This window comes from Panulirus ornatus, chromosome 2 (assembly GCF_036320965.1).
Source record: "Panulirus ornatus isolate Po-2019 chromosome 2, ASM3632096v1, whole genome shotgun sequence".
Lineage (NCBI taxonomy): Eukaryota > Metazoa > Arthropoda > Malacostraca > Decapoda > Palinuridae > Panulirus > Panulirus ornatus.
In genome coordinates, this window is record NC_092225.1 from 85,827,044 (window position 1) to 85,852,576 (window position 25,533).

Below are 25,533 nucleotides of genomic sequence, written 5' to 3' on the forward strand. Positions count from 1 at the left end.
GAAATTAATGTGGCAGTTGAGGATATAATAGGGGCACATGAGATATTTAGCATTATGAAGGGAATTGGTGAACAGCTTGTAAACTTGTGTGCTGAAAAAGGACTTGTGATTGGGAATACCTGGTTTAAAAAGAGGGATATACACAAGGTATATGCATGTGAGTAGGAGAGATGGTCAGCAGGTATTATTGGATTACATAGTAATTGGAAGGCATGTAAAAGGGAGACTTTTGGATATAGATCAGCTGAAAGGGGCAGCTGGTGTGATATCTCTTCACTATATTGTGGAGGCTAGGGTAAAAATTTGTAGAGGTTTTCAAAAACAAGAGGAAACTGTCGGGAGAACAGAATAGTGAGAATAAGTGAGCTTGGAAAAGACTTGTGTGAAGAAATACATGGAGAGATTGAATGTAGAATGGCAAAAGGTGAGAGTAAATGAAGCAAGGGGAGTGGTTGAGTAATGTGAGGTATTTAGGGAAACAGTGATGGCATGTTGCATGCAAAAGGCAGGAAGTGGTTAGATTGGAAAGGGTAGTGCGGGGTGGGATGGAGAAGTGAAATTGCTAATGAAAGAGAAATGCGAAGCATTTGGGTAATACTTACAGGGAATGTGTGCAAATAATTTGGAGATGTATAAGAGAAAATGACAGGTCAAGAGGAAGGTGCAGGGATTGAAAAAGAAGGCAAATGAGGGCTAGTGTGAGCGAGTGTCAGTAAACTTTAGGGGCATTAAGAAGATTTAGAGGGAGGTAAATAATGTGTGAAAGATAACATATGGGAACATTGATGAATGGGGCAAAAGAGGAACTGATAATAGGTAATGAATTGAGGAGGAGATGGAGTGAGCATTTTATAAGGATTGTTAAATGTGTTTGATGATAGAGTGGTAAATGCTGGGTGTTTTGTTTGGGTGGGTATGCGAAGTGACAGTGTCTTGGAGAGTGATTTGGTGAAGAGAGAAGAGGTAGTGAAAGTCTTGCAGTAGATGAAATCCAGCATTATTAAGAAACTTGATGACAGTGTTGTTGATTGGTTGGTATATATAAGAAAGAGACCTTTAATGTGGAACTTTATTGGATGCTTTTTGAAAATTAAATTGATAGTATCAGTAACTTTTCTTTCATCATATATGTCGATTATATCTAAAGAAATCAAGTAGATTTGTCATACATTAATGATTTCATCAAAAACTATGCTGATAGTCGTTCACTGGGTGGTGGTCCTCTAAATGGTCTACTTTCTTATCCTAAGTGATGGTTTCCATAAATTTACCAACCACAGACATTAAGCTAATTGGATGATAATTTCCGGACAGTGATTTTTTACTTTTCTGAGAATGGGTGTTACATTAGTAGGCTTTATACTTGTCCACTGCTCCCCATATTAGTAGTGTCAGGAACAGATGTAGAAAGGGTGAATTTGCTCACATTTATTCTCTGGCTGTCATATGCAATGGACCAAATCCACAGCCTCCTGACCACAACTAGGACCTACAGACTTTTTCATGGTTCCACCAGCTGCTTCACATGCCTTGGTTTAGTCCATTGATAGCACAACTTTCCCTGCATACCACACTGTATCAATTCACCCTTTTCCATGCATGCTTTTCTCCCTCCTGCATGTTTAGGCTCCAAGCACTTAAAATATTTTTAATTTCATCCTTCTATCTCCAGTTTGGTCTCCCTCTTTTCTTTTTCCCCTCCACCTCTTTCTGATATATCCTTTTTCTACCACTCCTCACTCTTCACTCTATATGTCCAAACTATTTCAGCACACCCTATTCAGCTTTCTCAGCCACTCTTCTTATTACCACACATTTCTCTTACTCTTTTATCACTTACTTGATCAAACCAACTTACACCATATAGTATCTCCAGACATTTCGTTTCCAAATACCCAACATCCTCATCTATATATAAATGATATGTAAGTTTAAATTATGATTTGGGCATATCTAATTATTTTGTTATGCAGTTTCAGATTAGACTTAAAGAACAGGAAATAAGAACTTTGAAGGAAAGCACTGCAACACTGACAAAGCAGAACAGAGCTCTCAAGTAAGTATTTGTAAGTGTGGTATGAATATTATTCTTGCCCATCATAGTAATTCCTTTCATCATTGGGTGGTTAGGGAAAATCATTTCCAAAGACACTCATTAACCATCTCTGTTGTAATGAAAAAGAGACTCTCTGATTGACACAGTTGTCCATTCTGTCCTTTGAATTGTTTTAGCATTACATGTAGATGTTTTCATCTCTCTCTCTCTCTCTCTCTCTCTCTCTCTCTCTCTCTCTCTCTCTCTCTCTCTCTCTCTCATCACACCTTAAAACTTGTATTTTCACATCCTTACTGATGCTTTTCCTTGAATACTTACCCACATTACCAACACCTACAGCCCTTTTACCAAACATTATGGGTGCAAACATTGATAAGTGAAACACAGCCACCACACTGTGGCAAACATGGCCAATACAAGAGTTGTCAAAACTGGGAGCCTGAGGTACTTATTGGCTGAACACTTATCAACACATGCCCTTCTCATTGGTTGAGCATGCAACTGAAAAAGAAGGGATTACTACAGTTGCATATTCTTGCATGAAAATTTTGATCTACTTAGATTTTTTGTAGGGTGAAGCCAGGAGCAGTACAACAAAATAACACTAAACAAAGCATTGCAAGCCAAGGTATCCCTGTATAATGTGGAGCTACTCATGTCTTGTAACCCCATCTTTGCCCATGAGATTGTACATTGTAGAATCATATTGATGTTTTCCTTATCATGACCACCTCTGTCCTGCTTATAGCAATAAACAGCTTATAGCAGTAAACAAGAAATCTCTTCAGTATACTTAATGTTTAGAATGGCATTATGCAATATTTATGAAAGTTTTATATGCCATCATGCATTGAATGTTGAAAGATTACATGATAAAGATGGATTACAGGAAAGTCTACACATTGTATTTTATCCAGGGAGGAATATAAAACTGTTGAAAGCCAGGTGAAGGTCAAAGAGACAACCAATTTAGCACTTAAGACTCAGCTGCAGTTCATGGACCGCATCACCAAAGAAGCCCAGAAAGCAAAGGAAGAAGCCAAAAGTTTACGAGGGCAGCTGAAAGTTCTGCAAGAGTAAGAACATATATGATTTTTTTTATATCACCAGTTGACTATTTTTCTAAAGCATATATTAATTATTCAAATGAGTAAGATCAAAGATGTATTTTAGAAATTGACCAAGATCAGACATTCATTTATCTGTGTTCACTCCAGTAGGTTTAACTGATTTTCATATTTACTTGTCAACTAGTGTGGAGGGTATAGTGTCAGGGACGAGTGAAGACGTAGAGGAGATGCTGGTATCTTATACAGGCAACCATGATGGTACAAGATCTCTTGCTACTTTCTGTTCCATACTGAAAAAGTAAGTTCACCTAACCTTTTAAGTTTTATTAGAATGTATTTCATATAAAATGCTGAAAGGCACTGAGAAACTAGAAGTATATTCAGTAATGTTCTGTGAAAAAGAGGAATTTATTTCATGTGCACTGTCAAAGAATGCTTTTTAGAGGCAAGTATGAAGAGAACATTCAAATGAACGATGATAGCAATATGGTTGTGATAGGGCGAGATAAATAAAACGTCTGAGTTTTAGGGAGATTACTTGTAACTGGATTACATGGTATGGAGTAAGACATGAAGAAAGGGGTCACAGGTGAAGTTGTGGCCAGTTTTGAGAATGGAAGCCATTTTTTTTCTTTTTTACTGTTATCTTTTCCAGGCTCAGGCTAGGGTGTGTAGATGTGAATGGTTGTGACTAGAATAAAAAGGGAGAGATATGTGCAATATTTGATGAAATTAACCTGGATGTTCTGGCCCTGAGTGAAACTGAAACTAAGTTGAAGTGGATAGAATGGTTTAGGGAGTAAGATTTAGGGTTAGTGAAAGTCTTGGTTGAAAGCACTGTAAGAGGTGGAACTGCTGATGAAGGTGTGGGACCTTGTTAAAAATGTAAAGTGGCATTAAAGTGTGTTTCAGATTGATGTGGATTTTGGAGAGAAAGTAGACTATGAAAGGTGTTGGGTGAATTTTAGTGCTTGTGCATCTGATGGTTAAGAGGGTGAAGAGGAAATTGAGAGCTTTTTGAGAGGCGCTGAGTGAGCATTTTGGCAGTTTTGATCCAAGTCATTGAATTGTAATGCAAGATCTGAATGAGAAATTGGGTGATGTGGCATTTTAGGGTATAATGAGGGGCATGGGTGTAAATGAAAATTGGAAAGAGCTAGGCAAGTTTCGTGCAGAAAAGGAATGTTTGAATGGAAATATTTGGTTTGAAAAATTGCTTATACATAAGTGAGTAGGGTGAGGGGTCAGTGAAGGTTACAGGATTACTTTATTTGTTAACTGACAGTTGTTCAAAAGAGAGGTTGTTGGATGTGTATGTACTGAGAGGGGTAACATATGGGATGTCTGATAATTTCCTGGTGGAGGCCAGTGTGCAACTTTGTAATGTATGTAATATATTAAAAAGCCATGGTGACATCACACAGCCTTGCCTCACACCTACATGTATCCCAAAACTTTCGCTCAGCTCTCCATCCACTCTTACACATGTATTTGCTCCTCTATGGAAGGCTTTCACACCATCCAACAGGGCCTTCTGGTAATGTAACCTGTTCATAAGTTGGGGACCTCTGGTATGCAAATTTGAAAATATATAGAAGGGTAGATGTGGAAAATGCTTAAAGAAAAGAAGAATGACAATCCGAATGTTAGTTTAGAATTTCAGAATGCATATAAGATGCCCTGCAGTGTGAACATAACCAGAAAAGAACTGTGAACACTCCTATTTCATTCTTCCATAAACAGCTGTCATTTCATTTGATTATTTTTCAAGGGAGCTAAACAAAACTGTGGAAGACAAGAAACGATTCAGAGATGAAGCATCATCCCTGAGGAATAAAATTAAAGAGGCAAAACAGAAGTACACTGCTGCTGCAGCTGAATTGGTGAGTTATTTTTACTTGATTACTCAAGGAATTAACCTTTCAATAGATTTCTTACATTCTGTTTTCAGTAATTACATAATGTTCATGGGCTTAATGATGATAGTATTATTTACTTTAAGCCAGTTAAATAGAATACCATTGCATGATATAAATACTTCAATACTTACTGGATCAAACAACCCCACACCACTTATTGTCCTCAAAACATTTCATTTCTAACGCATCCAGCCTCCTCCGCACAACCCTATCTATAGCCCATGCCTCGCAACCATATAACATTGTTGGAACTACTGTTCCTTCGAATATACCCATTTTTGCTCTCTGAGATAATGTTCTCTCCTTCCACACATTCTTCATCGCTCCCAGAACCTTCGCCCCCTCCCCAACCTTTGACTTATTCCGTTTCCATGGTTCCGTCTGTTGCTAAGTCCACTCCCAGATATCTAAAACATTTCACTTCCTCCAGTTTTTCTCCATTCATAATTACATCCCAGTTAACTTGTCCCTCTACCCCACTGAACCTAATATCCTTGCTGTTATTCACATTTTTCCATACTCAGTCACAAACTTCTGCAGTTTTTCACTTGAATCGGCCACCATTGCTGTATCATCGGCGAACAACAACTGACTCACTTTCCATGCCCTCTTATCCCCAACAGACTGCATACTCCCCCCCTCTCTCAAAAACTCTTGCATTTACCTCCCTAATCACCCTATCCATAAAAGTAATCAACCATGGGGACACCACACACCCCTGCTGCAGACTGACCTTCATTGGGAACCAATGAAACTCCTTTCTTCCTACTCGTACACTGCCTTACAGCATTGATAAAAACTACCCACTACTTCTAGCAGCTTACCTCCCAGACCATATATTAAGATCTTAAGCACCAATGATCACCCATCTCTCTCCATCCACTTTCAGTTTTACCCACATCAATCTAGAACTTACTTTCTTACACTCTACCATACACTCCCACAACTCCTGCTTCAGGAGTAGGGCTACTTCTTCCTTAGCTCTTGTCCTCTCACCCACCCCTCACTTTACTCCCAAGACTTTTCCAAACCACTCTTTCCCTTTACCCTTGAGCTTCGTTTCACTCAGAGCTAGAACATCCAGGTGTCTTTCCTCAAACATACTACCCATCTCTCCTTTCTTGTCATCTTGGTTATATCCACACATTCAGACCCCCCAATCTGAGCCTTCAAGGAGGATGAGCACTCCCCGCTTGACTCCTTCTTCCGTTTCCCAATTTAGAAATTGAAATACAAGAAGGGGAGGGTTTTCAACTGCCTGCTCTCACCCCCTTTAGTGTTAATGGGATGGCCTTAATGAGGGCCTCAGCTGCCTGTGCTGTCTCAGCTAACTTTAAAATACTGTAATTCCTTTACCATGGAAACATCATTGAATCTTGAATTATTAAATACACAAAGAAATGTAACAATATTAGTGAAGGTCTATACAAACTTGATAGCAATAGCTTTGTCATAGGCAAAATTTATAAACTTCCCTTTCCTGTCCACATGAAAAAAATTTTATAACAGGCCTGATGCCAGACCCGAACACCACCATTTGGTAACGCTTGTTTACCAATGGCGTCTTAGCTATGTTTCTTCCTTGTATATCAACTGACTGTTCTACATCTTCTATCTCATTTTTGTATCTCCACAGACAATGTGATCATTACATGAAAGTGCATTTGGGAACTTGTCGTGTTTCATTTTCCTGGTGGTTTATACATCTATACTTGCTCACCTTCATCCATACCCAGTGTCACCACACCCCAGAGAAAACAGCACAAATGCATGAAGGAAAAGAAAAAAAGATAACTTATGCATTCTCTCTCCTCCCCCACACCCTATTGTCACCCTGTGTAAGCAGGGTAGCGCCAGGAAACAGATGAAGAAAAGCTACGTCCGCTCACACTCATTTTGTAGCTTGGTACGTGTAATGCACCGAAACAGATATAAAAAAGCAATTTTATTTGCTATCGTCCTCATCTAGAACTATCTATAAAATCAGCCATCTTGGTCACACCCAAAGCTGTCTTAAGGTCCTCCAAGAGTGCCTGGACTCAAAGCCAGATTCAAAGTAAAATGTCATAACACTACCTATGCAGTGCCTGAAACGTGTGCTATACCCTACCAAGCCACCACAGCTACACTGTAATGGCCATGAAGTAAGAGCATCCTCACTTTGTCACCATTCGCCACCAAACTCAGATTTCATTGGAGGAACAATGATATTGTTTAAGCTGGTGAATCTATTTTACAGTCAATTAATTTTTTCTTCTTGTATTTAATTCTTGATTTTGGGGCCCCCTGACATCTTATTTCTCAATAATTATGGTGAATTAGATATGATATTCAGTGTACTAATGCAATAATAATGTAAATTTTGGTCTTTTAAGGGTGAAAAACCTTTCTCTGAGGTGGTGTCAAATGAGCAGTGAGAAATATCTCTTGGATATTTTGGGAGTTAGGACCCTCTAACATCCAACTGTTGGGGCAGCATAAGCATTTTTCTTCCATCATTAACCATTGACTCATGGTAACAGCTGCTTGCTCATTTTAGGCCCAACCTCAGCCAGTCAGAGTCTTCCCCAGTGATGCCATCACCTATGCTCTCACTTTAGAGGAGTGATCCATCCAGTGGCTCAGAATTCAAAGATTGTGTACATCATCCCAGAATTGAACATAACTGGTTAAGAGATAGGTTTTCCAGAAAGACAGAGGGGATGACTGGGCATAGTAAGAAAATTGAAAATTTGCTTGAAGGGCACTAAATTGGGGAAAAAAATCAGACTTTATTTAGACTTTCACATCCTTATTTTCTTTCCTCTGCTGGTTTGGCTCGTGAACAGTGACAGCATCTCTATGTGAAATAGAAGGACTAAGAGAAAAAAATTTTATAGGAAGGCAACAACCATAAGTGAGGTTATACTTTCTTTAAGTGATCTAGGGGCACAGAAAAATCATCAATCCTGAAAGATGAATCCTGAACCACACAGGGTAGTGCCACAAAGGAACCACCTGATGAAGGAGTTTGATGAATGTCAAAGATCCCATCTTTTGATTTTCTTCAAAGTCAGATTCCTAAGAAGTGTTAAAGTAAAGGTCACCCACTTCACAACAAAGGTTATAATTTTATAGTGAAGACAAGTTTGAGCCAATATGAATCTTAATAGAAGTTGATATGTTCTTCACTAAAGGGAGTTTCACAGAATTTTTGTAGTAGGAAACCTTGTGAATAAATGTCTTTAACCTAACTTTAAAAAGTTTGCTAAGCAGAGTATGTTTTGGATTATATGTAGGCTTGTTAGCTTTTTAATTAGTAGGGAATCATTTAATTAGTTCACCAATGACAAGTTTTCTGTTATAGAACAGGTTGGAGCAGACCAACAAGAATATGCAAGATGATGTGTTGTCTCTTGAAAGAGAAAATACCAGCTTGAGAAAGAAAGTGAATGCCCTAGAACAGGCTATATGTTCACCTTCAGGTAAAACCTTTCTGTTCACATCTGTGCCTTATATATTACAGAATGTAATACATTGTTATATTGATCTTAGTTTAGTTCTGCCTACAGTGAAGTGATATATTTTTGTCAGGTTTGATGTACTTTATTTTAGGATATCTCAAAAGCAGTGTGTTACCATGAACAACTAAATCCACCCCTAGGAAAAAAACCTCTTGTTTGGATCTTTTATCCTTTGTGATTTTCCTGCTGTTTTTATTCAAACTTGATAACCATTTCCCACGTTTTTGAGGCAGCACCAGGAACAGATGAAGAAAGGCTGCATTTCCTCACATCCATTATCTAGCTTTCATATGTAATGTACTAAAACCACAGCTCCTTATCCATAACCAGGCCTTTCCATGGTTTACCCTGGATGCATCACATGCCCTAGTTCAGTCCATTGACTGCACATTTGCTCCAGTATACCACATCATTCCGATTCACTCAATCCCACGTGCACTTTTCACCCTTATGCATGTTCCAGTCCTGATTGCTCAGAATCTTATTCACTCTGTCCTTCCATCTCCATTTGGTCTCCCTGTTCTCCTTGTTTCTTGCTCCAGTTTTGTTTATTAGTTTTTGTTTCAACATTGCCCACATTTCAACTACCACAAAGAAGATACAGAGCACTTACTACTCAATTGCCCTGCACTCTCTGTACATAGATGCACATACTTCATCATAACACTTTATGACCTGTGGTCCTGACTGGTGGATGTGGCCAGCTTACTGAAGGCTGCAGGAGCCTCATAAAGATAGAAGGCACTCCTGGGGCAGGAAGTAAGTTTATTTATATACATACAGGAGCCTGTGAGTTTGATGTACAAGTTGCATGTAAAACATATCACAAATTATTTATTCCAAACCAGAAAATATGAAATACTATAATATACTTTTTTTCATACATGTCACCATTTCTCGCATTAGTGAGGTAGCATCAAGGACAAATGACCAAGCCTTAGAGAGAAAAATCCTTACTTGGCCCTATTCTCTGTTCCTTCTTTAGAAAAAGTAAAACAGGAAGGGAAGATTTCCAGCCATCCCGCTCCCACTCCTTTTAGTTTCTTTCTACAACACGTGGGGAACACGTAGGCAGGATTCTTTCTCCTCTGTTCCTGGGGATAACTATAATACACTGTACAATAAATTCTCTTAATAAAAGCAGAAATTGACAAACTTTGAAACTTGGAGCAGTCTTCTCACGATATGTACGTTCTCAAAGGCACTCTTTTCCAAAATAATTCAGTCATCCACATTAAAGATATGCTTTTATGGGAAATATTTGGCAGCAGCAACATGAGCAGAAGCAGCCTCACAAGTCATCTTGTTCAGAAAATTTTAGTATTTCCCAATATTAACAAACCAACCAGGACTTGCTTGAAATGTCTTTGCTGCACCTTCTTCCACTGCCAGGTTATCATATATACTCTGGACCTTTGCTTGCGTCACAAGCATGCTGACTGGAACATTTTCATGAGTTTGGCGTTTGATCCTTGTGCTCAACATTTGTTCCATTGATTCTCTCTGTAATCGAATTTCAGGAATATTAGGTCTTAGATACACTGATTAATGTTCCACTCTTGGCACTCTCTTTGATCTTCTCTATGCAATTAGTCTGTAACGTCAGAAAGTCATGTCCAAGGGCATACTTAATATTAGCTGTGTGTCCATAATGTAGATTCACTAAGTCCAAGGGCATACTTAAAACCAGCTGTTTGTTCACCACTCCTGCAACATTTGAGCACATCCATCTTAACCTCAATGGTGATGGCCGTATACTTCATAGCACCACTGGTATCAGGAGAACTTAAAAGACACTTTGGTGGCATGATGGTAAGGGCAAAACAAGTGCAATATAGAGTATAAAAAATTAGTGTAGCACTCCATGAGTAAAGACTGCATCCTTGCCATGTGGAAGTGTGCCTCCTACACAGTGCTGGCAGCACCACCAACCTAATGGTGGTTGTGTTATTCCAAATTTAAGCCTGTGTAAATTTGAAAAAGGTGTAAATGGACCTTGCACATTTTTCTGAAAATGAGGTACATAAAAGACACGTAAAATCAAGAGGTCCCCATACTGTGGCACCAGCTTCGAGTATGTTTTCTGTAAATATTTTTTAAATGTTTTACATACTACAGTGTATAATGACTGTCTCAAAAAAAAGTCAGACTATTTCCATTCTGTTAGGTTTTATTGCCAAACAAATCTTTTTACTCGCTAACAGTGAGGATATTATATATCTTGCAGCATGGTACAGTCTTCAAAGTCAGCCTCAGTCACTCCATGTTGTTAAGAGAGGAGGGATGCAGCTTTTGCTTACTGCCCTTGTGTTTAGTGATATTTTTGCTGTGTCTGGTCTGTGTGATGTTTTTCCATTATAGTAACTAACAATGGATCCTAAGATCTTGTAACAAGAAGAAAATGCCCGTCTGCTTGCATAGAAGCAAGGAAAAATGTGTACAAGCAAGATATCAAGACATACTGGCAGGGCCAAGTCCACCATCTGGAAACTTGTTGCCTTGGCTCATGGGTTTATTCGTAACATCATCCCTCCTTAAAAAGCTGGGTCTGATCAGACTATGAAGACAAGCAAGAATATGGGTAATCTGATAACATGTGAGATGTTGAAAAGCAAATCCTTATCTGCAGCTTGATTGAAAAAATTTACCCCAAAATCCTTGCAGGGGTGTCACAAGAGAATAATATGACCACTTCCAGAAAGACATGAAATTGCCTTTACATCAAACTGCCAAGAAACCTCTTTTCACACACCAGATGTGCATGAAATGCTTGGCTTTTGCTAGTTGATATAAAGACTGGCCAGTTTCTTACTAATGAAAGCTCAGTTACGTGCATCTTTACAAGGCATGGAAGGGTGAGATGACTGTGATGTCAGCTGTATCTCATCTCATTATGCAAGGAAATTGGTAAAGCATATCAGGTCTGTGATGACTGATCTCATGAAATGAAACTGTCTACATAGTTCAAGTCAGAATGATTTCAGGGCAGAAAGGGCATGCTTTTTTCAGTTCCTTGATCACTAAATATGATTGTGGAAGTACTGAAGAAGACACTAAGTGCCGATATGATATGTACAGACATCACAACAGCCTTGACAAAATGTGGGGATCATGTCATAGGACTCAAAAGTATGTAATGTGAATGTGTGGAAAAGTGGGTAGATGAGGATACAATATCTTATACTGACAGATCACAAGTTGTGAATCAAACAGTTTCCAATTTCTAGTACCTCATAAGTATACAGCTCATTTATCAAGGAATTATACTTTTACCTTTACTCTTTCTCACTGTCATGATTATCAGGTGCAGTCACAAACCATAGTTTCATGTTGTTCTCTACATTTGATACAAAAAATAAGTGTTGAAATCTCAGTAGTGAACAACCCTGAGAAAGTACAGACTTGAATCAAGTCTTGTGATGGGACACTCTTAATAACATGCTTTTTAATGGTGAAAAGTTCCAGTTACTGTACTCTTGTATAGGTGGGGTGAAGAAAGGATTACTGAATACAGTACCAAACGGAAATGAACTTCATCATACCTTGGAAGAGTAGTGTACATAACCACAGAGTAATGCCTAATGACTACCTGCAGCAAGCGTAACAGAGTAACAATTGCCTTTTCCAAAAAGATGGCAGGCATGAGTTTATGAACCAGCAGTGGTGTTCTTGAAGTTACTAATACTGTCCTGAATATTGTTGCTTTATGTTAAAAATTCCCAGGTTTTGAGAAATTGCGAAGTTAGAAAGTGTGCAAAGATCTTTGACAGCCTTCATTGACAATGTCCAAGAACCTGAACCACATGGTGTGTCTGAAAACACTTGAGGTTTGTGCTCTTCAGAATGTAGATGAGATATTTATCATATTCTTTTGGTAATAATTGTTTTTCTTGCCTCAGGTAGCATCAGGAACGGACAAACAATGACTTCATTTGAACATACTCATTTGTTGAATCATAATTGGGACTTAGAAAATTCTTGAAGGTATAGTTCCCAATTTTCACTTGAAAATGGTTTCCTATTGGTATTACAGGCAGTGAAGACTTTTAAGATATCACTACAGAAATTTGAAGGTGCATTAAGTACAATGAGAGAAACCAGTATAAACATCCTGGGTCCAGAATTGCTTTATGCTTTACCTGCAGTCATCAGGAACATTTTGAATAGTTCGGTGGAGAAATTTGAAAATGGTTTGAACAAGTACTTGGAATGTACCAGACCAGTCATGATGTGATGTTAACACAGGTTTATGGACTGGAATCTCCAGAAACCTGACTAAGCTGAACAGCAGCATGACAGCTTGGTCCTGGGCCAAGCTGTTTGGGTAAAAGTCATCCAAAACTATTACAAAAATTTGTGTTTTAAAGTTTTATAATGATTTATGGTAAACCTTAATGGAAATCTTTTTGTTTGAATACTTCAATTAGTTTTCCTGTTTAAAAGTTTTTCTGCTCCACAGGGGACAAAACAAACAGTGTTTTACATCGCTTAATAGCCGAGAGCCCTGCCCCAGCAGATTTAAAGCGTCATCGTACAATTAGCTCAGACAGTGAAGACTTAAGTATTACCCCAGAGGTTAGTAACTGAGCTTTGAGAAAAAGATCTGTGTGATTTGGTGGGACATTATATGTATTAAACACAGAAAATATTGTTTTAGTTTTTTTTTTCTTTTTTTATGGTTATTACTCCATTCCCATCATAATAGCTTGGATTAAGTACATACAACCTCTGCAGCATCATTCACACACATCCTTAACCCATGTTCAAGGTGGTAAAATGAAACGAGGACTTCCACACTTACAAATGGATTAGGTACATACAACCTCTGCAGTATCATTCTCATACATCCTCAGCCCATGTACTAGGTGTTAAAGTGAAACAAAGACTTCCACATTTACAAGAGTGCTCCATACTTTTTCAGTTTACACACTGAGTTAATGCATCAGTTGCAAGTAGTGTCTCCAGTCATACCACCACCATACACAAGATGCTTCCATTGCATCTGATCCATAGTCATTCTTTTAACATCATCTGATATGACACTAATTTTAATCAGTTTTCTCATAGCATTTATCACTCTTTCTTGGTCTACCTCTTTTCCTTCTGTCATCTACTATACTGCTACACATCTTGACCAGCCTCTCCTATGCCATGAGTCCTTCATGATTAAACCAACCTTTTTAAAAGACTTTCATGTATGTGTCTTTCTTATGACTTCCTTACATCTGGGAGAGGACATGACATGACAGTAGGTAGAACTGTGAGAGCTGAAGTGAATAGTATGGTGGGAAAGGGAGCAAAAGTCTTGGATGCACTGATGAGTATGTATGTTTGAGCAAAGCTGGGTATATTTAATGTTATAATAGTCTCATTGGTGTTGTTTGCATATGAGTATTGAGCCCTGAAAGCAAAAAACAAAGAGAGTGGATGTGCTGGAAAGTAAATGTCTGAGGACAATATGAGCTTTGAGAATGGTTGATCATGTAAGGAATAACAGTGTAAGAGATGTGTGGTAGTAAGCAAAGTACGACTGAGAAAGCTGACAAGGGTGTATGGAAATGGTTTGGACATGTGATGAAGTTGTGCTATGAAGATACAAAAGAAAGGTCTCATTTGCTTACATCCATTCTCAGGCTGTCATTGAGTAATGCACTAAAACAATAGACCCCTATCCACAACCAGGCACCATGTACCTTTCTGTTGTTTCACCTGGCTGCTTCATTTGTCCTGGCTTAGTCCATTGACAGCACGTCTTTCTCTGTATACCACATTGCTCCAGTTCACTCTATCCTTTGAACACCTTTTTCTCTCCTGCATGTTCAGGCCCGGAGCACTAATAATCTCATTCACTCCATCCTTCCGTCTCCAATTCATTGTCCCTTGCTCCTTTTCCCACCATTTCTCATACACCCTCTTCAGCTCTGTCAACCATACTCTTACTGTATCCATACTTAATCAGTTGTCCTCACATATTGGCCTCTGACATTTCATGTTCATTACATTCACCCTCCTTCATCAGTTATCTATAGCCCATGCCTCGCATCCATACAACATTGTTGGGACTATTATACCATCAAACAAAACCATTTTCACTCTCCCAGAGAATGAGTGAACTCCTTCCACACATTCCTCAATGCCCTCAAGACCTTTTCCACCTCACACACTGTGTGTCTCACCCCAGCTTCCATGGTTCTGTTTGGTGACATGCCCACTCCCAGGTATCTGAAACATTTCACTTCCTCCATTCAGACTCACACCCCAATTAACCTTACTTTTTCGACTGCTGAATCTTACTCTCAGTTTTCTTCTTTAGAACACTCTACCAAACTCAGACGCCAACTTCTTTAGTTGGGACCTCAGGATCCCTTTCTAAGAAAGGGTCCTGGTGTTACTCAGGACCTCTTTTCTAGGGGCTCTATCAGCTCAAGGCTGCACTACAGTCAGTAGCAGGGACTGAATATTCTCCTTTGAAGCAAAAACGGTGACTTTTCACTTACAGTGTAACCTTGTGCAGGTGGAGTCCAGCACCATCTACATATGCTTATATTCTCCTTAATTAAAGGCTCAAGCTGGAATGTCTCAATGTGCATGGATGTAATCAGGATGAGAAGGAGAGAGACAGGTTGTGTATAAGCAGAAAGAAACATGGATGTTATGGCTCTAAGTGGAACTATTCTTGAGGGGAATGGGAAAGAATGGTTTAGGAATATCTTAGAGTAAAGTTTGGGTTTAGTGTGAGGACGAGAGCTAAGAAAGGGTGGGATTCCAGTGGAAATGAGAGAAAATGTAAGGAAAGTGAATCACAAAAGGGGGTGATTGTTAGCTTACAGCACATGGGAATGAGAGAAGTGAAGAAGAGAGGAAGATCCTTTGGGAAGAGCTGAATGATGCATCAGTGAATTTGATGTAAGGGATCAGATAATAGTGATGGGTTATTTGAGTGCAAGTTTGGACAATGTAGCAGTTAAGGGTATAATTGGATGTGTCAGTGTACTGTCTTGGGACATCTCCATACATTGTCTGATCATACAGCCCCATGGCTTTTGGACAGTCTGTTTTTTGTGTTAGTTTGCCAATTAGAATAGTGTTGCTACTATATTTTAAGAAGCCTAAATTGTCTTGTTTGGAATACATGGATGTTTGTGAGAAATGCTACCCTCACCAGTTTATTATGCTTTCAATTGTGAAAGAGTACTTAAGCTGCCAGCTCAGTCACTCTTGGTGCCAGTCATTTACATGCTGAAATAAACTTGTTTAAATGAGGAGCTAGGTGGTCTGTTCCCTGCTTCAAAATAAGCTATTGACTGGAGGGATGAAATTAATTGCTGGATAATTCTGAATTTCATGGTGCCAGTTATTTACTTACTGAAATAAACTGCTGTAACTGAGGAACTAGCTGGTTTGTTCCCTACTTCAAAGTAAGCTACCGACTGGAGGCATGAAGCTAATTGCTGGATAATTCTGAAACTGAGCTGTAGTCACCTTGGCTGAAAGGTACTAAGCAGTTATTAAGCAGTGTCTGTGAAGTATAGCATTCTTCACTTGGTTGGAATTAACACTTGTTGGGATCCATGCTTCTATCAGTTTCATAGATGGATATCTATGTACTGTCCAATGTGATACCAAAGTCTTTGTAATCCATTGAATCATTGCAGAGCAATTAACATAAATTGAGGGAGAGCTGGGCATAATACATGGAAACATATATGGATGCTAACAAACTTTAATATATTTGCACAATTTTATCCACATTCATTAGATGTTATAAGAATCTTGAAAGGCTGCTGCATAGGAGTTCCTAAAAGGGGTTGAACACTTCAATAAATCCAAGTTTCAGTGTCTTGTATGGCAGTCTTATGATTTTGATTATGATGAACAGAACTAATATTTTAAGAATTGGTTTTGGTAACTAAAGATTACAATAAAAGAAGACCAATCTGAGTGCTGAGGTTTATGCAGTTTAATACTTAGAATAGAATATGTTTATTTTATTGAATAATGAAGGATGAAGTGAAAAAGATTTTGAGAGATTGATGCCTGAACATGCAGAAGGGTGAAAGTGGTTCTGGTGCATTACATAACAGCTAAAGAACAGTAGTGAGCAAATGCATTTTTTTCCCCCCCAGTTCCTGGTACTTACCTTGTTAATGTGGGAGGCAGCGATTATGGGGGGAAAAAAGAAAAAAAAATGCTTCAGTGCAGTGTATCTTTTATTATTTCTCTTTCCCTAGTCACCTTTTAGAAGGATCTTGGGTACCTTTTGTATCCTTTTGAAACTTACTTTTAAAGTTTTTTATTTGAAAACATCTCAAGCACGCATGGCTTGTGACTTATAATCCATTGTAATTACAGGTGGTGCATAAAATGGCTCATTTTGAAAAAACAAAAGATGACAAGAATGACCCTTTGTGCATTCAGCTTTCACCACCTTCACAACAACAATCACAACTATCTGCCAAGGTAATATGAATAAGATTTATGTATCTATCTCCCCTTTTTAACTTTATAACATTCAATATTTTCCACCACTGAACATTTCATGTCACTGTCATTTGAAATTATAATGTCTGTATTTGAAAAAAAAAGATTTCTAGTTCAGTTTCATTTTTAAAAAGAAGTTACTCATTCCTTTTGGACTTTAGAAAAAGATACATTTTCAGAGTTGGTAAGAACAAGGATAATGATTAGTACTTTTAACCTCAAGACAGTTATGTACATTGTAATATTGTGAGCATAACAAGCAAAGTGGTGATGTACAGTGACATGCGTGTGGCATATCTGATGTGTGAGAACCAAGGAGTAACTGTCAGGGTATGTTCTTAGTTTATGTTCTAACTGCCAATTCCAGTAGAATTTTAGTTCCTGCTATCCAGAAACATGTGGGGTCTTGCATTACATATATCCCAGTCACCAAGCAGGATAGGTCTTGTCTCTTTTGCTGAACAGTGCCCAAGAATGCACTCCCACCTTAGTGAGACTGTTAAACTCTTGCTAGTTATTAATCTTTGTGTTTACAGTGTCACAAACCTCTTTATAGAGTATTAGGATCAAACCTAACCTGCAGAGGGAGATTAAATCAGACTGCAATACCTTTGACAAAGCTCTTCATCAACCTGAGCTTAATGTGCAATGGAGGCAGATAAATTTTCTCACAATCAAGAAGAGGAGGATTGATGACTTTCTTCAGTGGAGTCTGATGTTTGTTTTAGCTGTCCCTTTCACAGAGGTAACAACAGAACTTCATGTAACCAATTTGCATTCTGAGTAAAAGTGCCACAACCTTTAGGTCATCACATATATTCCACTGAAAGTCCTTATATTTAATTTTTCCGAAAAGAATCTTTATGTTACCATAAGATTCCTTCATGTTAGCTGCATGAGCTAGAGGAATGGAGGGGAACTTATTTCTATTGTGGTGTAGAACTGCTTATAAGCTTACTTTTGATGAATCAATAAACAAGCACCACTCGTGTTATATGCATGACCAAGAGTCTCCATAACAGAATTTACAAAGCTGCAAAACACCAGACCATCCTCAAGGGAGAAAAATTCTCTGAAAACAAAATGGTAATCACGATGAAAATAAACCTTCATTCTGGAGAAGATTCCAGCTCTTTAACCCGGAACCTAAAAGCTCAACTTGCTTCTTAGACAATTATTAGTAATAGACGAGATCATTAAGATCTTGACTCGGCAAATGTGGTTCACTTGAAGAACAGCTTGCTTCAAATATTGGATCCATATTGTCCTCTACTTGGTCTACTTTCTCTTCACCAGATTCATTGTCACTCAGTGTCATGTTTCTAAGAGGCTTTGGCACAGTTAATTCTTGACGGTGAGGTATTGGCCTCGTAGCAGAAGGTAAATTTGTTTATTTAACAGTATGCATGGATTTTGATGTTATACCATTTATATTTGTCAGACAGAAGTAGCAATTCAAAGCATGATCTTTGGGTTCTTTCCAAACCATAAGAATGGCAAAAGGCATACAGCATGAACCTTTTGCCCATGCAGTGAAAAGCCTGAAACACAACAAATATGGGGAGCCCAACTTTTATCCTGGTCACCCATGTTACAACCACATTAATGCTCATAGCATGAATTAATGAGGGGTGTGAAAGAACATTTTTGCAATATGAATGTCGGTTCACTGCAGATGTAGCAGAAAGAATTGGACTATTTACACAGTTTCTCGGCATCATAATGGTGGATGGGGTATCAGCACAACACTTGAATACATAAAAGCACAATCTGTCAACAGAGTGGAAAAGACACTGCTTACACATTGAGTTCTAACCTGCAATTGAGAGAGAACTGTCACTCAGGAGTGAGTACTGTTAGAATGTCCCATTTCCAGTTGTGTATCTACAGGCCCCTGGTGACTCATTTAGCTTGTGCTTTCAAGAAGAAGCTGTTGCACTTCACAAACAATGAAAATAGCTGTGTTTGTTAAACTTTTTGTTTCAAATGCTCTTTAGAGCATTGGTATATATATACTGTATGTAATGGTATGTGAAAATGCTGGAGCAAAAAACTATGGGTGATAGAGAAATTCTGAAAACATATCTGTATTCAGCGTGCAAAAATACATAAGAAACATATTTTTTCCCATAGGACAAAATCTTTGTTGACCAGTGAATTATTGGTGGAGGGACTTTAGTCATGGTCACCATCTTGAGGGGAATTCATGGAGGGAACAGGCATCAAAGATATAGATAGATAGATAGAAATATATAATAGTAATATGTGATATTTTTGACATATTATGAGTTGGAAGCACAGGGCATTTTAGCATCCCTTTAGATCTGGCCCATTATTTTTTTGTGCTGTTCTTATTTTGTTCATCTGTTTTGTTCTCATTTTGTATCATAAAGCATGAATGAAGATCTTATGATAATATGTGTTTTAATGAATGGTCATGAGTTGGTAATGTGGGGCTTATTATCTCTAATTTTCTTTCATTATCTCTATCTCTGAAGATTGGCAGAATTCCTATATAGTGCCACTGTATGAAGACAAGGGGTACAAAAGTGAATGTTTAAATTACATACGTACAAGTTTGTTGATTGTACCTGGTAAGTTGATGGATCGAAGAGTGGTGACTGAGAGGGTGATCACATGCACAAACCTTCAGAGCAATGTGGCTTCAGGTATCCCCTTTGAAGAATGTATGTGACAAGAACTTAAAGAAACAGGTCTTGTATGTACAATTTACAGATCTGGAGAAAGTGCATGATAAGGTTGAGGGATTTTTTATGGGAAGTGTTACAAATATATGATGGGGGAGGAAAGTTGCCAGAAGCAGTGAGGAGTTTTTATCAAGAGAATAATGCAAGTGTGTGAGAAGGTAGAGAGGAGGGTATGGGCTTTCAGTGAAACTCGGTCTGTAGGAGGGGTATATGATGTCACCATGGTTGTTTAATTTGTTTATGGATGGGGAGATAAGGCAAGTAAATGAAAGTGTCTGGGAGGTCAGTCATTTGTTTGCTGGTGACACTACTGGTGGTAGATACAAGTGAGAAACTGCAAAGCTGGTGCCTTTGTTTGGTTTTGAGTGTATGAAAAGATTATGTTGAGTGAATGTGAATAAAAGCAAAGTTATTAGGTTTAGTAGTGGTAGTGAAAAGAGCCAGGCTATTTGAAGTGTGAGTTTGAACAGAGAGAACCTGGAGGAAATGGAGTGTTTTAGATACCAATGAGTGGATATGGCAGCAAATGGAATCATGGGAGCTGAATAATGTGTGGAAAGAGAGGTCATTGTCTTTAAGGGCAAAAATGGGTATGTTTGATGGTAAAGTAATCCTGTTGGTTTTGCATGGATGCAAGGTGAGGACCTTAGATAGAAATGTAAAGAAGAGGGTGGATATTTTGGAAATGATGTTTAAAGACAATATGTAGTGTGATGAGGGTTGATCAAATATGTTAATGTGAGAGATATGCGAGGTAATAATTATAGTATTTATGAGAAAGTAGAAGAGGATGTGCTGAAATGGTTTGGACATATAGAGAGGATGAGTGAGGAGAGGATGACAAAGAGGGTGAACATGTTGGATGTGGGGGAAACAAGGAAAAGGGAGAAACCTTTTCACCCTCCCCCCCCACCTTTGACACATATACCCTCTTCATCAACCTTCTCTCTCATCCTGTCCTTGTGTCCAAACCATTCCAGGTCACTCTCCTCAGCTCTCTCAACCATATGCTCCTAATTACCATACCTCCTTCTTCTTACCCTATAATTTCTTAATTGATCAACCCTCCTCACACCACTCACTGTTCTCAAGCATTTCATTCTGAACCCATTCACCCTCTTTCATACTTTCTCATTAGAGCCCACACCAGGCATGTGTGCAACACTGTCAGGACTACTTTGTTGTCAAACATGTCTTTGCCCTCTCCCCACACACTCCTCAACTGACCTATGGCTCATTTCATCTTCCATGGTTTCACTTGTTGCCATATCTACTCCCAGGCATCTAAAACACCCCAATTCCTTCAGGCTCCCTCCATTCAAACTCATGTTCCAAATGACTTGTCTTTCTTCACTGTTAAACCTAATAACCTTGTTTTTATTCACATTTACCTTCAACTTTCTTCATTCCCTCACTTTCCTAAACTCAGACACCAGCTTCTGCAGTTTCATACTTGAATCTAACACTAGTGCTGTGTTATCAGCAAACAACCACTGACTGACCTCCCAAATGTTGTCTGGCAGGCCACATAAAAACAGTCAACCCAGCCTTCCTTTTTGTCTAAGACAGAGCTCACTCTTGTAGAAATATAACCTTGATTGGGCAGTGTCCAATGATTTGCTTTCAGGATGTTTTTTTTTTTTTTTTTTTTTTTTTTTTTTTTTTTTTTTTTTTTACCTCGTCGCTGTCTCCCGCGGTTGCGAGGTAGCACAAGGAAACAGACGAAAGAAATGGCCCAACCCCCCCCCCCCCATACACATGTACATACACACGTCCACACACGCAAATATACATACCTACACAGCTTTCCATGGTTTACCCCGGACGCTTCACATGCCTTGATTCAATCCACTGACAGCACGTCAACCCCGGTATACCACATCGATCCAATTCACTCTATTCCTTGCCCTCCTTTCACCCTCCTGCATGTTCAGGCCCCGATCACACAAAATCCTTTTCACTCCATCTTTCCACCTCCAATTTGGTCTCCCTCTTCTCCTCGTTCCCTCCACCTCCGACACATATATCCTCTTGGTCAATCTTTCCTCACTCATTCTCTCCATGTGCCCAAACCATTTCAAAACACCCTCTTCTGCTCTCTCAACCACGCTCTTTTTATTTCCACACATCTCTCTTACCCTTACGTTACTTACTCGATCAAACCACCTCACACCACACATTGTCCTCAAACATCTCATTTCCAGCACATCCATCCTCCTGCGCACAACTCTATCCATAGCCCACGCCTCGCAACCATACAACATTGTTGGAACCACTATTCCTTCAAACATACCCATTTTTGCTTTCCGAGATAATGTTCTCGACTTCCAGGATGATTTAAGGAACTAATTTATGCATAGTAGGTGGTTTTCTGCTATTTTCATTGTCAATGTTTATTCTGAAATATGTCAAGTATAGAGAATGAGCTTTGAATTGAAGAGAATGATTTCTTACATTTGAAAGCTGTAGAAATACTTAATCATGCCAAATATTCTTTAAGTTGAAGGTGAGGACTGATGTTTTGTTCTCTGGAATTTCTCATAATTATACTAGCCTTTGTATTACAGTTGGAGGGGGATGGGGTAAACTCCAATTACTGAAGTAGCATAGCTAATTATTGTTGACTTTGGTCAACTTAGATTTAAGTAGAGAATTTCATTAGTTAGTTACCTGGGGAAGAGCCATTTGCTTTCAGAATTTTGGCCCCCATGCAGCATTTTTCCACTAAGAATACAAGAGTAACAAAGTATTAACATAGCCCACATGTGTACTGAGATAAGGCATTGAATCAAAACTAAGAAAACCTTATTCTGCACCTTATCTGCTTCTTTCACTCAAGAAACATATTCCTTATAGTTTTCACTTTCATGATTTACATTATGCTGTATTTCTCAAGTCATGGCTCCTTTTTAGTGCAGTACATTTCACAAGAAAATATTACCTTTTAAACTGCTTATCTTTCTCCTGTGCTGTGTCCGCTATACCATGCTACCCTTATGGAGGGCTCTTTAGCTTCATTCTCTAATTTTTGATTTTGCTACCTGTAATTTTCCTGAACTTTCCTTATTTACTTATGTGAACACCAGTTTATTTCACTCATTCCTCATAAACACTGTTTTCATAAGATTCTTTCCTCCTCTTGTTTGTTAATTTTGCCATTTTGTTAAAGCAGGAAAGGCAGACAGATATAACAAATAAATTACCCATATGTTTATACTGTTGATGCTAAACATTGGTGTCAGTGGACTCAACCTGCATATGATTACACTGGAGTGGAAAGTCACTTTCGGTGAGATTGTATCATTTAGAAACTACATGCACCAAAGGAGTCCATTATTCCCCTGCTTCTGATTGAAGTACATCCTTGAAGCTGCAGGAACCCCAGAAAAGGGGGTCTTCGGGCTGTATAACTAATAAAACCTAAAAACTATTATGTTATTTTACCCCACAATGTTCTTTCTTGCTTTCATTATGTCTACTCTGCTTCAAAATATTAATTTAGATATGTTCTTATTTTGGTTGTCTTTAATATGAATTACATATACTTGAACAAAGAATAATGTAAAAATGATTGTATAATCAGTTCTAAAATTCTATTGCTTTTATGTTTTACAGACTGTCTTATCTTGTCGCAACCCTCTAGCTGTTACCGTTAATGTAGTTCCGCCTACAAATATCCAACACCATGACATATTTGCAAAGAACAAACCTTGTCTCAAAAGTTTGGGTGAGTTAGTAGGCTTTTTTTTCTTTCTAAGTCAAGAAATGAGTAGCCCTTTCCTGCAGATGTGCCTCCTCATTTACAGATGTCCTGATATATATATATATCTGCATATTCCTCAATACATACATCCCTCTGTCTTCCTATCTACTCTTATGATTTGTTGTTGCACCTTACTTGTGGTTGGAGACCTCTTTGTACCTTGTGAGAAAATGAGGGTAAGGGGCAGCAGAAGCTATATTATCTTTTAGATTGACTTTTTTTCCCCACCTATGCTGATTTGCATTGGATGTCAGCAGACTAAAAAAACATTCTTATAATAGCCTGTCATCATTGCAAAAAAGTCATGGATTTCCATGACTGCTGGTTGTGATAAAGTCAAGCAACCAACTCCCTTGCACAACACTGTGGAAATAAGAATTTATTACCTGTAGTTGGTATTTACTTGGTCCACTTTATTGCTGATAGGATGGCTCACTCAATGCCCTGAATCTTTCTACTGCCACAAATCAGTCATTTGAACTGAAACTAATTGTACATAACCTTGCAAAGCTTCAGTATTTGGAAGTGTTTTCATGAAATTCTACTTAGTTACTTCTTGCAAAGAGTTCTAAACTTTTTTAAGCAAATTTAAGTTCCCTTCCCAAAGTGGTGCTGGATGGGATGTGGGAAGTTTTAACAGGTATAACGACATAATTCAGACAAATATGAATTGATAAACTTTGTTTCCCGAGCTGAAGGAATGTTATTTCATTCAGAGATTGATTACAAACCTACAGTTAGGAGATTCAGGATTTCTTGTGTCTTTTGTGATGGATTAGGTTCATGTAGTCTCAGCGAGAGAGAAAATTCTGTGCTTTCTGCACAGATTTATTGAATGGAGAAGATATAAGAGCCCTCATTTATATCCTGAGCCATGTTTTATACTAGCTCCCACCTTTTATGGGCTGAAGGCAAGGAAAATGAGAATGCTTTGTATCATTTACTCAGGCTTACTAGATAATAACACTTGTTAAGGCGTGGATATCATATTTAATCCACTCTCCATGATGACTACAAGAGAACTTTTAGAGTAATAAGCAACTTCCATGACCATAGTCTTTATCTTTTTCATTTGAGGCATCCACATCAGCCAGATGTAAGTACAATACCTAATTTTATGCACAGATTGCACTTTTTTGCCTGGTAATAAAGGGATGATTGTAAGTTCCCTGTTATTGTATAATTGCATTGCCATGTTCTGTGATGGAGAGAAAATTTTTATAAGAAATTATGCTAGAAGGAGGTAAAAAGGAAAGAAGTGGATATGTTGATGTGAGAGGTAAGTAAGGGGAATTGCTGAATCAAAAGGAGGAAGTGAAAGGAAGATGGAAAGAGTATTTTGAAGAACTGATGAATATGGGAGTAGGGGAGGCAGCAGTTTTTACATGCATGGGTATGGAGAGGGGAGGGAAGAAGATACAAGTGTAGGGGCCTAAAGCAAAGAGGGAGGTAAGAAGGGTAATAATAAGGCTGAAGGTAGGAAAGGCACCTGTGGTGGATTGGATTACATCTGAAATGCTGAAGTATGGAAAAATGTGACAGAATGGATGCATCTTATATGTAATTTAACATGGAAACAGAAGGTTGTGCCTGAGGATTGGGTGAAAACTATTACTGATCCTTTATTCAAAGGAAAAGGTGCTCAGGATGTATGTAGCAATTATAGGGGAATAAGTCTGTTAAGTAAGCCAGGAAAAGTGTATTCAAGAATATTAATCGAGAATGATGGAAGTGACTGAATGCAGAATAAGTAAAGAGAAAGGGGGTTTTAGGAAAGGTAGGAGACATGTGGATCAGATTTTTGTAGTAAAGATGACCATGGAAAAGTATTTAGTGAAAGGTGAGAAGTTGTATGCATCTTTTATGGATCTGGAGAAAGCGTGTAACAGAGTTGAGTAGAAAGCTTTGTCGGATGTATTAAGGATATATGGTATTGGAGGAAAATAGTTGGATGGTGTAAAAGTTTTCTATAAAGGAGCAAATGCATGTGTAAGAGTGGATGGAGAGTTGAGCAAAAGTTTTGAAATACATGT

The 25,533-nt window shown here is 38.4% G+C and overlaps 1 protein-coding gene across 1 annotated transcript in view; it reads left to right on the top strand.

The window, feature by feature from the left end:
* The window catches only part of LOC139757899 (E3 ubiquitin-protein ligase TRAIP-like), a 46,125-nt gene that overhangs the window by 10,715 nt on the left and 9,877 nt on the right, over positions 1 to 25,533 (top strand). Inside the window, exons 4-11 of the mRNA XM_071678836.1 lie at positions 1,974 to 2,056; positions 2,974 to 3,132; positions 3,311 to 3,424; positions 4,898 to 5,009; positions 8,392 to 8,509; positions 13,008 to 13,123; positions 16,901 to 17,008; positions 23,353 to 23,464. Of these exons, the coding sequence (XP_071534937.1) occupies positions 1,974 to 2,056; positions 2,974 to 3,132; positions 3,311 to 3,424; positions 4,898 to 5,009; positions 8,392 to 8,509; positions 13,008 to 13,123; positions 16,901 to 17,008; positions 23,353 to 23,464 (922 nt within the window). The remainder of the gene's footprint in view (positions 1 to 1,973; positions 2,057 to 2,973; positions 3,133 to 3,310; positions 3,425 to 4,897; positions 5,010 to 8,391; positions 8,510 to 13,007; positions 13,124 to 16,900; positions 17,009 to 23,352; positions 23,465 to 25,533) is intronic.